The 13242-nt window shown below is 47.3% G+C and overlaps 1 protein-coding gene across 1 annotated transcript in view; it reads left to right on the top strand.

The window, feature by feature from the left end:
• The first annotated feature begins 107 nt into the window (after positions 1 to 107).
• Positions 108 to 13242, top strand: part of RNF220 (ring finger protein 220) — a 261433-nt gene continuing 248298 nt past the window's right edge. Inside the window, exon 1 of the mRNA XM_052637882.1 lies at positions 108 to 732. Within this exon, the coding sequence (XP_052493842.1) occupies positions 108 to 732 (625 nt within the window). The remainder of the gene's footprint in view (positions 733 to 13242) is intronic.

Below are 13242 nucleotides of genomic sequence, written 5' to 3'. Positions count from 1 at the left end.
TAAAAGGGGACGATGCCCCAGTAATACTCCCTGCCCTGCTCCCAGGTGCCACTCCCTCCCAGGGAAGACTGCTTCTTGTGTGACGCGGGCCATAGAGAGAGACTCCGATGGACTTACACCGGGCAGCCTTCAAGATGGAGAACTCATCCTACCTCCCCAACCCGCTGGCATCCCCAGCCCTGATGGTCCTGGCGTCCACGGCTGAGGCCAGCCGTGATGCATCCATCCCTTGTCAGCAGCCACGACCCTTCGGTGTACCTGTCTCAGTAGACAAGGACGTGCATATTCCGTTCACCAATGGTTCCTACACCTTTGCCTCTATGTACCATCGGCAAGGTGGGGTACCAGGGACTTTTGCCAATCGTGATTTTCCCCCTTCGTTGCTACACCTCCACCCGCAGTTTGCTCCCCCAAATCTAGATTGCACCCCAATCAGTATGCTGAATCACAGCGGAGTGGGGGCTTTCCGTCCCTTTGCTTCCACTGAGGACCGGGAGAGTTATCAGTCAGCCTTCACGCCCGCCAAGCGACTTAAAAACTGCCATGACACAGAGTCTCCCCACTTGCGCTTCTCAGATGCAGATGGCAAGGAATATGACTTTGGGACACAGCTGCCATCTAGCTCCCCCGGTTCACTTAAGGTTGACGACACTGGGAAGAAGATTTTTGCTGTCTCTGGCCTCATTTCAGATCGGGAAGCCTCATCTAGCCCAGAAGATCGGAATGACAGATGTAAGTACCTTGGTGCAGCCCTCCCCTAACCCCAGTAGGCCCTGCCTTACAGTAGTATTCAACAGGTCGGTGGCATTTTTCATGCTCCTCATAATGGGAAGGGCTGACTCTCCCATTCAGGAGCTGTTGAGTGCTGACATTTACTTGTGTCTTGTCAATGAGCATTGATAGTTCTTGTAGGAAACGTTTTTCTGAAGGTAGCTGGAGGCACGCTGGCCTGCACTGCCCTTCCTTCCGGGGCACGAGTGGCTTATTCTCTGGGGACTCTGGAGTGGAGGGGGGTGCCGTATATATACCGGAGTGAATGTCATTTCATTAGTAAGCATAGGTTCCTAGGGAATTCGTGTGTTGGAGGGGGGGCACTGAAGACACCCATCCATCCCTCTTCCCTTTGCTCTCCTCATTATGTTTCTCTGACCTCAGTATTATTTTTTAGCTTTTCCATTGTACCACATCCAGCAGACTCCACGTGATTTTATTTTCACAACTCTCAGCCCTTGTCCAAATCAGGCTATTTTTCAGAGAAGGACAAAGGTGTCGTCAATCACCATAAAGCATTTCAAACAGCTGTGTTTTCCTTGCAATCTCGAGGCTAGAAAGGCAAGTTCTCTTGGGATTTAACAGGTTTGCTGGGTGCTTATCCTGGGGCTCCCTTGTAGAACTAGACAGGTTGGTCTATGTGACTGCTGTTTTTATTTCTTTTGTTGATGCTCACAACTGTTACCAGTTTCTGCTTAAGAAACAGCTCTGTCATATTCTCCAAGGGCCTTGATGGGCTCTGGTTACACTCACTAGTAGTTGGGGCTAAACCTTTGCTTGGAACTTGTAGACTAGGAATGTTGAACCTTGCCATCCTCACCTCTCATGTAATCAGAAAATAATTGTGTTTTGAAGCTTTTGGACTACGGGTAGACCCCCACAGAGCAGTTTTCTTCAAGCCTGGTGAGAATTTATGAACTGGGGATGTTTTTTTCCAACCAACCCTTTGTTCTAAGATTTGCTCCATTTTATTTTCTTAAGAAAACTACATTTGAGGTTTGCTTTCCCTCTTCTCGGTTTTTTGTGCTCCCCGGTCCTCTCTATAACCACCATCACGAATGCCATTTTTTTCCCTTCTCTTTATGACACCGAGGAGAGTAATAGAGACGTTGCTGCTCTCTCCCCTGTCGGCACTGCTTCCTCAGGCTGTCTCCTTGAATTAGGCACTGTGTTAACTTTCCTGCGCTAAAAGGCATCTGCCTAAACCCAGCGTACCTTTTCAATAAAAGTCATCATAAAATCAACCTGCCTTGTAAATCCATCGCTCTTTGGTTTTGAAATATGTTGCGAGTGTGTCTTTTATGTCAGCGTCTGTAAGCCTGAGACCTCCCCACTTCAGGGAGAAGGCTGTATCTGACAGCACAACTGCCTGTGTTCTCTCTGTCTTTTGCTTTAGCTCCTATTCCTCCTTTCCCCCTTTCTGTACAGCTGACGTGTGTGTGTGCGTGTGTGCGTGCGTGCTCGCAATGATCCTGCTTTGGGCATATACTTGCTGAATGCCGTTGTGTCTGTCTGTTTCAGTTTAGTTTAGTTTTCATTTGTCAATGTGCAAGTGATCAAGGCGAGCTTTAACCTGACCTCTGGCCAAAATTGCCCTGGTTTCGGGTGTGACCAAGTCTGCTCCTTTTTTTCTCCAAACACAAGTTGAAAATGAAACCCTCTCAAAACTAACATGCCACAAAGTAACACCTGGAGATCAAGAAACCTTTCTTCTCTCCTAACAAATCCAGCTTGTCTCCATTTTTCCATTTTTTAGCCCAAACCTGTATCAGACCCCCAGAGTAGGAGGAAGCTTGTTAGTCGAGTCAGAACTCATAGATGCGGATATCCATTCCCCTCCGAGTGTCAAAGCCATAACTCTTCTGTTTGCCTGGTTCGCCTTGTGTGGGGGTGTCATCCCCCATGGAGATGGATCCCTCAGACAGGAATACGCCTGGGTGGAGAAAAATTAAATGAGTCTGTCTCCCAAAGTGAAATGGAATTCTGACCTTGAAATTAATGAGATTCTGATCAGAAGGGTGGGGAAACTTCTTTATTTCAAATTGTAGTGTTGTATAAATTTGAGCCCTTCCCCCTTTTGTTTAAAATATCCTTCCTTTAGTGAGTATTTTGTGTTCTTCTTTCCTCTTAAACAAATGTTAGATCTATAGGCATGTCTGAGTGTAGAATGTTTGTCCACTCACATTATCTAGAGTTGCATTTGTGACTGATCTTAAATGAGAAATAAAGGTACAAAGTGCATGGGAGAGTGTTATCTTGTGATAACCCTGGATTTGTGTTCCTTTCTCTTTTCCTTCTCTTGGGTGGGGTAGCAACCATCACAAGGGTTGTCCTGGGGAACGTTTGTGCTTTGGATTTTGAGTTTTGGAAGGCTGGGAAACATTTTTCTGTAGGGAAGGGTCGAAGAGGCACCGTGACCAAGTCTGCTGCAGCTCTCTTGGCTGCTGTCATATGCCGACGTGTGTCAGAATATTTATGGTCTGTTTTATGTAAATACATATTTAAGGGCCGTTAGAAGGCCTGATTATTCCCACTAGATGCCTTTCAGGTCCTCCCTACAGAACCGTTTTGAAATAAGAAATATTTCTCAGATAATCGAGTGGCAGTATTCAAGACGGCTTCCAAGGGGAGCGCTTGAGGGGCAGATGGGGCAGTAAGGGGGCAGGGCTGGGGAGGCAAGAAGAGAGGACAGAAAGTGTTCAAGAGCACAGAGATAGGATACTGTGGCTTTTGCCCAGATTGCCGAAAATTAACCATGTATGTTTTAGGTTTTGTAATTCTTAAAATTTAGAGCTAATCCTTGATATAGTTGACTGATTTTTCAGTTCTCTTCATATAAATAAAATTTTTTTCACAAAATGTAAGAGAAGCTATAATTAAATCCAACAGTAAATCTCCTAAACAAGCATGTAGCTTGAGGGTTTTGTTGAGGGGGCGGGGTGAGTACGGGTGTGTGTGTCCCTTAGAGTAGAAGTTTTATGACTGAGTTTTAGGTCAATGAAAAAATCAGTTTTACAATGGAAACACTGACAGTTTTTACTGTCGCAGCCACCCCCTGCTCACACACTGCATCCATATGCAGATATGTCCACATCTGAGAGCATTTGAAAGAGCGGCCTGCAGACATGGTGTAATGCTCACGTGTTCTTTCCTTCACTCTGGGTACTGATAGGAAGGATTTCTTTTGTGGTTAAATACCCGTTTTTGTAGAAAGCAACACAGCTCCTTGGGTAAAGTATTGTCTCTCCTAATAGATGATTCCATTTTGCTGTTCATCTACCTGGCATCACAGGTGATTCCTGAGGTAGGTGTTGGGCTCTATGGAAAAAAGAAGGCTTTACTCAACAGGACTGACTTATTTACCCTGGAAATAGAGAGAAGTATTTGATGAGAAGCCATTCGTGGAGGATGCATGATTCCCCAAGAAGGGGACTGAGGTAACTCCTGTTTATTGTCATTCCCTGAACCCAAGGCTCCTTGTCCATGTCCTGGGAAATGATGCGAAAATTTATGGACCAATTACAAATAGTCCACGTGTGTCTTACATACCAAGTGTCTACAGATATGTTTCCCAAGGCTTTTAAAATAAACATTTCCTCATTAAGGAAACTTTACAACAAAAGGGAAAATAGGTCTTCTCTGCTGCCTTGTACTAGAATCTATACATTTATGACCCCCTGAGCACTCTGGCTCTTATCCTGTGCATTTCCTGATTGTTCTCTATAGGCCACTTCAGGGCCCAATGCCTGTCTGGGAGACCCAGTCTTTGGCCAGCCTGCCAGTCTATCCACTCAGCCCAAATTGGAATTGGCCAGGATGCATGTTCACCCTGAGGGCTGAGAGGGACAGGAACTGCCCTTGGGGAGCCATGATGGGCCCTGCCTTGTGGCTCACCTCAGAGGTGGGTACTGGGCACTGGCTTCAGGTGGCCCTCTTTCCTGACCCTTCCCTGTGGTCAGGGAGCCTGGATGCTCCCAGATGCAGTTTCCAGATGTTGTGCTTTGCTCTCATGTTTGATATATTTAAAAAGTCACTCAAATCTGAAAAGCTCGGAGAAGGAGATGGTATTTTGTACTCTGAGATGTGTCTTTCCAAAGGCACCTATCATTGAAAACCCTATGTCCTAAGAACCACGTCAACTGAACCCACATAGGCCCAGGGCAGCCTGAAAGGAGCTGGCTGGCTGCATCATTGGAGTGTTGTGAGGGGGCTACGTCCCAAGGGCTCTGGGACTGGGGTGGGTAGGGACCCTGCTCTGAGCTTTTAAGAGAATTGCTCTTGGTGGAGAGGATGTTTGGGGGCACTTCTCAGGTCACCCGGCTCAACTTCTGGATCGTTGCTGGAGCAGATGACCACTCTGAAAGGGCATGGACATCATCAGAGATGGGTCAGATGGTTCCCGCTGTGCTGACTGGCCAGACCTAGCCCAACTGTCGACTGTCGGCTCAGCTGCACTCGGCTTCTCCCGGAGTCCCTATTCCTTACCCATCTGGGGTGGGGGGGAGGGGAGGGGCAAGAACTCCTGTGATGTGTGTGGTTGTTTCTGGTTGTTCGCTCCCAACACAGTCATGGAGACTCCTTTTCACGCTGCTGGGTTTAATTGTCTTGTTGGGATAAAGAAATGTTTGCACAGCTAAAGTGGGGCCGGGCTGGACGGGAGCAGTCCCTGATGGCTGCAGAGCCATCTGGCCTGGCTTGGCTTGGCTCGGCGCGCCGCTGGCCCGCCCGCCCGCCGGGCGGCTGGGCTCGCTCCCGCTCCCGCTCTCTTCCCCTGCCCTCGCTCCACGCCGCGCCGCTCTGGTCGGCGGCTGCCTCCTCGCACGGCCGGAATGCCTAATCACCATGGTGAGAAAACGGACACCGCAGCCGTCCTCCCTCCTCGCCTCGCGCCCTCCCTCCCATCAATTGTCATGCAGAAGTGATCCGGGCTGCCGTTTCCTCGCGGCCGCCAGCCAGCCCCTCGCCGCTCCGGGCAGAAGGGTGGCTCGTAATTGATCGTTTGGGGGGAGGGGGCGCGGAGAGGCGCGAGGCCGGCCCGGGGGAGGGAAGAAGGACCACAGAGTGGGCCCCGTTGGCTCACTTGAAAAGGACCCCCCCTCCCCCAGCCTCCGTCACGGAGATGGCGTTCAAGTGGTTTCAGAAATGTTGGTGACCTCGCCGTCGCTCGGCCGGACTGCGGGAAAACTCCGGGAGCTGCCCCCGCGGGCCGGGTCCCGGGGGCCGCGCCCCGGGGGCCGCCGGGTCCCCCACCCCCGCTCCGCCCTCCACGCCCAGCGCCTCCAGGTCGCGCTGAGAACCGAGCCCCGGGCGGGTTTCCCATACGTCGTCCGAGCAGCAGAGAGATGGGGTCGGAGCGAGGGAGTGGGCGGGGGTGTAAACCTAGGAGGGGGCGCGACCACGCGGAGGTCCGGGTGATCCAGGACCCGGCGGGAGGTGCAGAGGGGTGGGTGGCGGAGTGAGGAGGCTAGGGGACACTGCGAGGGGAGGGGGCTGGGGGGACGAGGCCAGGGGAGGCGGGAGCCGGGAGGATGGACGTGTGTGCACGCGCGCATCTGGACCTAGCGTTGCCCTCGGCACCCTAGGACTTGGGGTTTCTCACGTAGGTTCGAAATGTTTTCCGCGTTCGTCTTGCTTTTCAAGTCGGGGAATGTTTTCCCAAGTCCCGGGGTTCGTGAATCGCCAGGATGGATGGTATTCGGGCGAGGCGAGTGGACTTAGCCTCTGACCGTCCGAGGCTCGTAGCCAGCACAGCGGGGTTCGTTAATGTCGCGGCAATTTCTGGAACTCTTCCCACGGGAAGTTTTCCGGGGCTGCCTTCCGGTCAGCGGCCCCAGGTTGATTATTTGGTGGCCCTTTTTTGTTTGAAAACAAAAAACACACATTGTATCCAAATAACAAAAGTTGCTCTCCCTCCCCACCCCCTTTCCTCATTAGGCAGGGAAGAGGAAACTGAAAAATAGAATTATATTTTTATATTGGTTTTCCTTATATTTAACCCTTATTAACTTCACCCATCTGGTTAATAAATATTGGCATACGTTGAACTAGTTTTTGTAAATACTCAGAATTTGGACTGATAGGACATTTAATAGAGTTATATTTTTATGATGGATTTTCATATTTTTAACTCTTTAACCACATCCATCTGGTCAATAAATATCAGAATACATTTTGGAATGTACTCTTTATAAATACTTGAGACTCAGAGTGATGATACATTTTATTGTGAAACCCACAGGATTTTAACACCAAACTAACAATAATATTTGGAATCAAATCTTCCCTTCAGACAGTTGAGCTACATTCTTCAGTGCCATTTCACCCTCCCTAAAAAGAGATGCAGGAGAGGCTGGTTCCATCTCTGGGTGGGGAAGACCCCCTTAGGGAAGGAAATGGCAACCCACTCCAGTATTCTTGCCTGGGAAATCCCATGGATAGAGGAGCCTGGTGGGCTACAGTGCACTGGGTCGAGAAAGAGTTGGACATGACTAAGCAACTAAACAGCAACAACAGAGAGGGATGAGCTGCAGACCTCAGGATAACATTGCTATATAGCAGCTAAAATGCCTTAAATCCTTTTTTTTAAAAAATGTCATTTAATTTGTGGCATTTGTGGTTGAACAGAGTGTGATTTTATCCTTTGGAACCTCAAAGTATGTGCTCCAGGGTGGAAATTTCTAAATATCTCTTTCTTTGGGGCAAGGAGGAGAATTTTCTGCAAAAGAACTTTCACCTACTTAGTCACTTTGTTGTGCCTTTTCCAGGAAAAGATCCTGAACTGGGGCTATGAGTTTAGGCCTGGAGAAATGAGAGGCTGTGGTATAAATCAGTCAATCTAGTAGATGCTAAGTAAATAGGAATAATTCATACCCTTACAGCCTTACCCAGTGGATCAGACTTTTCTATTATCTCAATCACATTTTACTGCTAGTGTTAAAAAAAATTTACACTAAATCAGTACCAATCACAGCAAAGGGTTCAGTGTTAGTTGAGTATTGAATAAATTGATGGTGGTGATTATAATCTGATTTTTAAAGTTTTCATCAATTCGTCACACTTCAGCCTTACGCTAGATAATATCCAGAAAACTGGGCTGTCCCACAGGTATAGTGGTTTGAGGAAAGGAAGGAAGAATTTATATGCCTTGAGATTTGATGAGGATAAAGGTAGGTAGGCAGTTTTTCAAGACATATGTGCAATTACCTTTCTCAAATACAGATTTATTTTGTTGATTATTTTGGTTAAAAAAATCTTTCATAACTTAAGTAGTTTAAAATTTGCTTTTCTCTCTTTACTCTAGAAACGTAAGATTAGAGTCTATCCCCTTCCCAAATGTTTTCCCACAGCATCACATCCCCTATCATGGAGTCCACAAATACAGATCTGCTTTGTGTGTATTTTAGGAAAAAAAAGTTTCTACCTGGATCCTGACTGGAGCTGGAAACAGACAAGTGATATGTGGGTTTTGTAAACACATACAACCATCTGGCAATTCAGACATTTGACCGTCAGTTTTCTCTGTGGAATGTGTTCTGATCGAAGATGACCTAGAGGAAATGAAAGCTGTGTTTTGGGTGGGGGGAAACGTGGCGCTGCGTCCAGTGCATTCTGTTCAGCAGACATGGAGCTTTAGGAAAGTCTAGACCTGAATGTGTGAAGGAGGAACCTTTTGGTACAGTCTCATGAGAAATCAAGCCCAGTAAGCCTGAATGTGACTCACCAGATGAGGGTTGTCTTTTTCCACTGAAATTCATTTGTAGGCTGAGACTTATGGCTTTGCATCCATCTTAGAGCAGCAGACAGTCAGAAAGCTGTAGGGAGGGGGCAAGGGCCAGCCCTGGAGAGACCTTTGCTTTATTTTCAGGTATATGATTCCCATTTAGGTGCTAGCAAATCCTATACTGCTCTCACTTGATCTTGCTTTTCAGGGTTTGATTTAAACTGAATCAGAATGGCTTAGCATAATAAATACCTGTTAGAGGGATAAATGCTGTGTTTGCCCCTTTGAGCCTCAACTTGAAGCTGTTTCAGATCAAAAGTAGGGAAGCAGTATAACATAGTGGCTATGAGTTCAGCCTCTGGAGTAAAATCATGACCCTTTAGCTTACTTGCTCTGTGACCCTAGGCAAATTATTTAACCTCTCTGGGCCTCAGTACTGTTATCTGTAAAGTGGGAATTACACAACCTAAAAGGGTTGTTGTGAAGGACTGAATGAGATTAAGCAAACTAATAATGCTCAGAACAGTTCCTCACACATACTAAGTGTTCAATACATAATGACTATTATTATTTCAAGGACAATCTGGTGGTATAATCGTCCTTGTTAGAAGCACTGATGTAGTCAAACACAGGGTCATTAATGGCTAGCTTGTATGTAGGATCCTTTCATGCACTCATGGCTTATGGTGATGTGGAAAGAGGGGAGGGAGAGAGGCTCAGCTCTTTTCTGTGATAGCAGCTGCTTCACCTCTCTGCATTATTATCCATCCACCAGGATTAGCCCTGGTGGCCCTCTGACCTCTTTCTCCCTTCATTTTATTGAGAAACAAGGTAATATTACAGTTAAAGAAACTGAGTCTCTGAGCCAGGAAGGGACTTAACTAGGGCTAGATATCTAACCTAGTGGCCCAGGTTAGAAAATCCAAATCTCACCAGATTGTCTTATTCTGGAATTTTGTATTATCAGATATTATTTGAAATAGATGGGTCATTAGAATTTGTGTGTGCTAGAAATTTGGGCCATATATAATCAGATTTGCTATAATGGCATTTGACTAGTATTAGAATTCAAAGTCCCAGAGTTTCTAATATTTCCTCAGATTTTAAGTTACACAAGCACTTTCTCCCCCTCTCGCCTATGTGAGAGAAATCTGTGAACCTTCCCCCATCTGTGTGTGTCACAGTCCCACAGCATGATGGATTGTCTCTGCTTGGGGGAGGCTTAGGATGGGGCTTGAAGGGGCCTTGTAGGTCAGGAGAGAAATACAGCAGCAGGACTGAGCTGGGGGGGCTACTGGGGAGGGATTAGCAGGGGAAGGGGAGGGCAGAGTTGGGCGGGGACAGACCTCTTCCATAGTGTCTGTGTGCATTCTCCTAGGAGTAAAAGAAGGCTGTCCATTACCCTGAGCGCACAAATAAACTCAGTGTTTTTCTCTTTGTAGAAAGAAAGCCCCAGGGGGCTTGGGAACACCAGAAGCTGACCGCCCATCAGTGGGAGAGTTGGGAAGTAGGAGGATAGGAGTGAGAAAGACTGACCCTCTGCCTGAGGACCTTGGATTTGGGTCTGTTATTTGAATATAACAGCTCAAAGTTGAAAAGGCTTCTGTTCAAATACGTGTGTAGCAGAAATAGCCATTGGAGGCCAGTTGTCCGATACCTCAATCCCCATCAGTTCCTTCATGGCTCCATTTAAGAGAAGGGGTTCCGGTCACTTTGAGGGCCAGAATGTCTCCATAGATCATAGAGCACCCATTCTCCTCTCTCCCAGGCCCCAGTTCTTTCTACTCACAGACTTGGAGGCATATGGGAAGTAAGAAGGGAAATGTTGAATGTTAATGTTCAGTTTTTAAAGAAGGGGAGAAAAGTCTGGGATTTAGGCTCCAATGCCGTAGTCATGGTTAGGAAGGAACTCTAGGAAAGGAAAGAGTTGGGTCTGAGAGGTAGATAGGGAGGCGAAGGCAGCAGTGCATGCGAGGGTAAGTAATCAGCAGGACCGCAGTTAGGGCCTAGGCTTTGGCTTCCTTCCTGAGCAGTAAAATGTAAAAAAAAAAAATCCTTAGAACAACAAAAGTCTGGACGCATGGGCTTCCTTCCTGACAGGCCAACCTGGTGGGGCTTCATTCAGCCTGAGCAGCAGTCAAGGCTGATTTACGGGTAAGAGGTCCAGACAGACATGTGTGCTTAACCCCTTCCTAGCTGCAGAGATGACTCCTTGTAAACGCTACCCTCCTCTCCCAGCTTCCCTTCATGGTGCGGGTAGCTCTTTATTGTTATTGTTTCTTTATTCGAAGAGAGTCCCTACTGCTGAAGGACCCAAAATCATCTTCATGAAGAAGCTGGGTCTCTGAGAAATTGAATGACTTGAAAGAGATCTTACCATCCAGCTGGTACTATGGCTTCTGGCAAGTGTAACTAACAGGCTCTCGGTGACATTACATTGACTTTGGAATGTTGTGTCCTTCTTAGATCATGGGAAGTAGCTCCTGGAATCTCTATTGGGGTGATCTGTGAGTCTCTGTTCCACATCTATAAAATACTGGTACTGCAGAAGGAAGGGTGCTGCTCATCGAGGGTGTTTTTAGGTGGCACTGTGGATAAAACTGAGGCTTCCAGGTGGCCCAGTGGTAAAAAAAAAACAATCTGCCTGCCAATGCAGGAGATGCAAGAGATGCTGGTTCGATCCCGGGTCGGGAAGATCCCCTGGAGGAGGAAATGGCAACCAACTCCAGTGTTCTCGACTGGAAAATTCCATGGACAGAAGAGTCTAATGGGCTACAGTTCATGGGGTTGCAAAGAGACAAGACTGAGCGACTGAACACTCACGCATGTGGATAAACCTATGGCAGAGTACAGGAGGCATGGTTCAGTTTCCATCTGATAGTATGATACGTTCATTAGTTTATTTAATCATTCAGTTATTATTTTCTGAATACCTGTGTCCTTCCAGACACTGTGCTGGTGATATGATGATGGGCAAGACAGATTAGAGTCCCTGCCTTATTGGAGCTGGAAGCTTAACAACCAATTGCAGGATGTCGTGAAAAGTACTCTAATAGAGGAAATGTAAAACGCCATGAGGTTAGAATCAGGAGCACCTAATCTTGTCTATGAGTCAGGGATAGTTTTCTAAAGGGAAACTATGGGATAAGCTGATATCTTAAGATCAGGGGGTCACTCAAAGAGGCTAGGTGTGACAGTTTGGTTTTCTGGACAAAGTATGGCATCTGAGTGTGGAAGAAAGAACTCCAGAGCTGCCAAGCATTACTCATAATGGTGAGTGTGTGTGTGTATGTTAGTCGCTCAGTTATGTCCAACTCTTTGCAACCCCATGGACTATAACCTGCCAGGCTCCTCTGTTCATGGAATTCTCCAGGCAAGAAAGCCCCATGATGGTGAGTAAGAATAGGATTTCTCTCTGCCAGGGCCTCAAAGCTGACTTTGGATCTCTATTATATTTCATCCTATAGCCAGGCATTCTTGAGACTGTCTGTCTGGTGCTTATATGGTTCTGAGGCTCAGCATCATGTAGGATCTTTCTTGTAAAGTAGCTTTCTAAAGATCAATCACTAGCAAATACTTTCTGATGACATATATCTTAAGAACCACGAGCACCCACAACCATGCTTGGGATGGAGCAGCCACTTGGGAAATATTTGCCAAATGCAGGACAACCTCGACCCTAATGGTGTTTAGGGGGTAGGTCAAGGGCCCTAAGTTTTATCCTAGAGTTCCTGTTCGACTCTATACTTGCCTTGCCTGGAGACTTGATGGGTCTCAAGATCCAGGGTACTCCTGGCCGTTAAACTAAGCCACATAGCACCCAGGATTCTTGGCAGGATTTCTTGGCAAAGTTTCCTGTAGGAGGTGCATTACACAGACTTGACTTTCATGACAGACGTTAGGAGTATAGTGCCAAGACTATTGAAGGAAAGAAAGAAGGTGAAACCAACCGTTGCCCTTGCCTGGCACGCGTAGGCATACTAACATCAGTTCCTTTCAACCGGGGCCACGGGACTCTGCCGTCTCTGCTGTGGTTTTCTTTCCCCCAAAGCCTCTTATCACCATCATGGTCTATATCCACAGCATTTCCTGAGCTCTGTATGTAGAGCCTTGTGCTCGGCGCTGTTTGCAAGGGAGTCGAAGAATCAGGAGATGATACTTCCTCTTTTTGAGGGCCTTATGGTTAAGGTGAGTAGTTAACATGTACATGGGAGGAAATAAACGATAATGTAAAATAACAGACAGATAAGGCTCTGGGATCTCAAGAGAAGGAGTAATCCCCAAGGCTGCTTTCTTAAAATGGGATCTGAGGACCACCTGCGTCCTGATCACTTGCCAGTGTGAAGGAGGAGGGGGTGGCCTGGGGTTGGGGTGGTGGTGAATGCGATTTACAATGCAGATTCCTAGGGCCCATACCAGACCTCCCAATCAGAATCACAGGGACTATGCCCTGGAAATCTGCATATTGAACAAGTAGGTGATTCTCCTTAAAGTTTATGAACCCCTCTTCCAGGGTGAGAATACTCAGAGGGAAGCTTTGGCAGAGGAGCGTGACTTTGGAGGGAGGGGAATCAAAGCTAGGCAGTGGGGAGGGAACAAACCCAGGGGGCCAGAGGTGGTAAGGGTGAAGACCTGGGGCCTGCCCACAGTGGTACCTTCTCCAGTCGCCTGTTGTGGATGAAATCTGGCCAGCTGCCTCCGGGTACCCCCTTTGCCTTCGCTCCTCCTATGGTTGTTTCCCTTTTCCTCCT

This window comes from Budorcas taxicolor, chromosome 3 (genome assembly GCF_023091745.1).
Source record: "Budorcas taxicolor isolate Tak-1 chromosome 3, Takin1.1, whole genome shotgun sequence".
NCBI classification, from domain to species: Eukaryota; Metazoa; Chordata; class Mammalia; order Artiodactyla; family Bovidae; genus Budorcas; species Budorcas taxicolor.
Note: the sequence above shows the minus strand (reverse complement) of the source record. Positions and strands in the feature narration are given on the sequence as shown.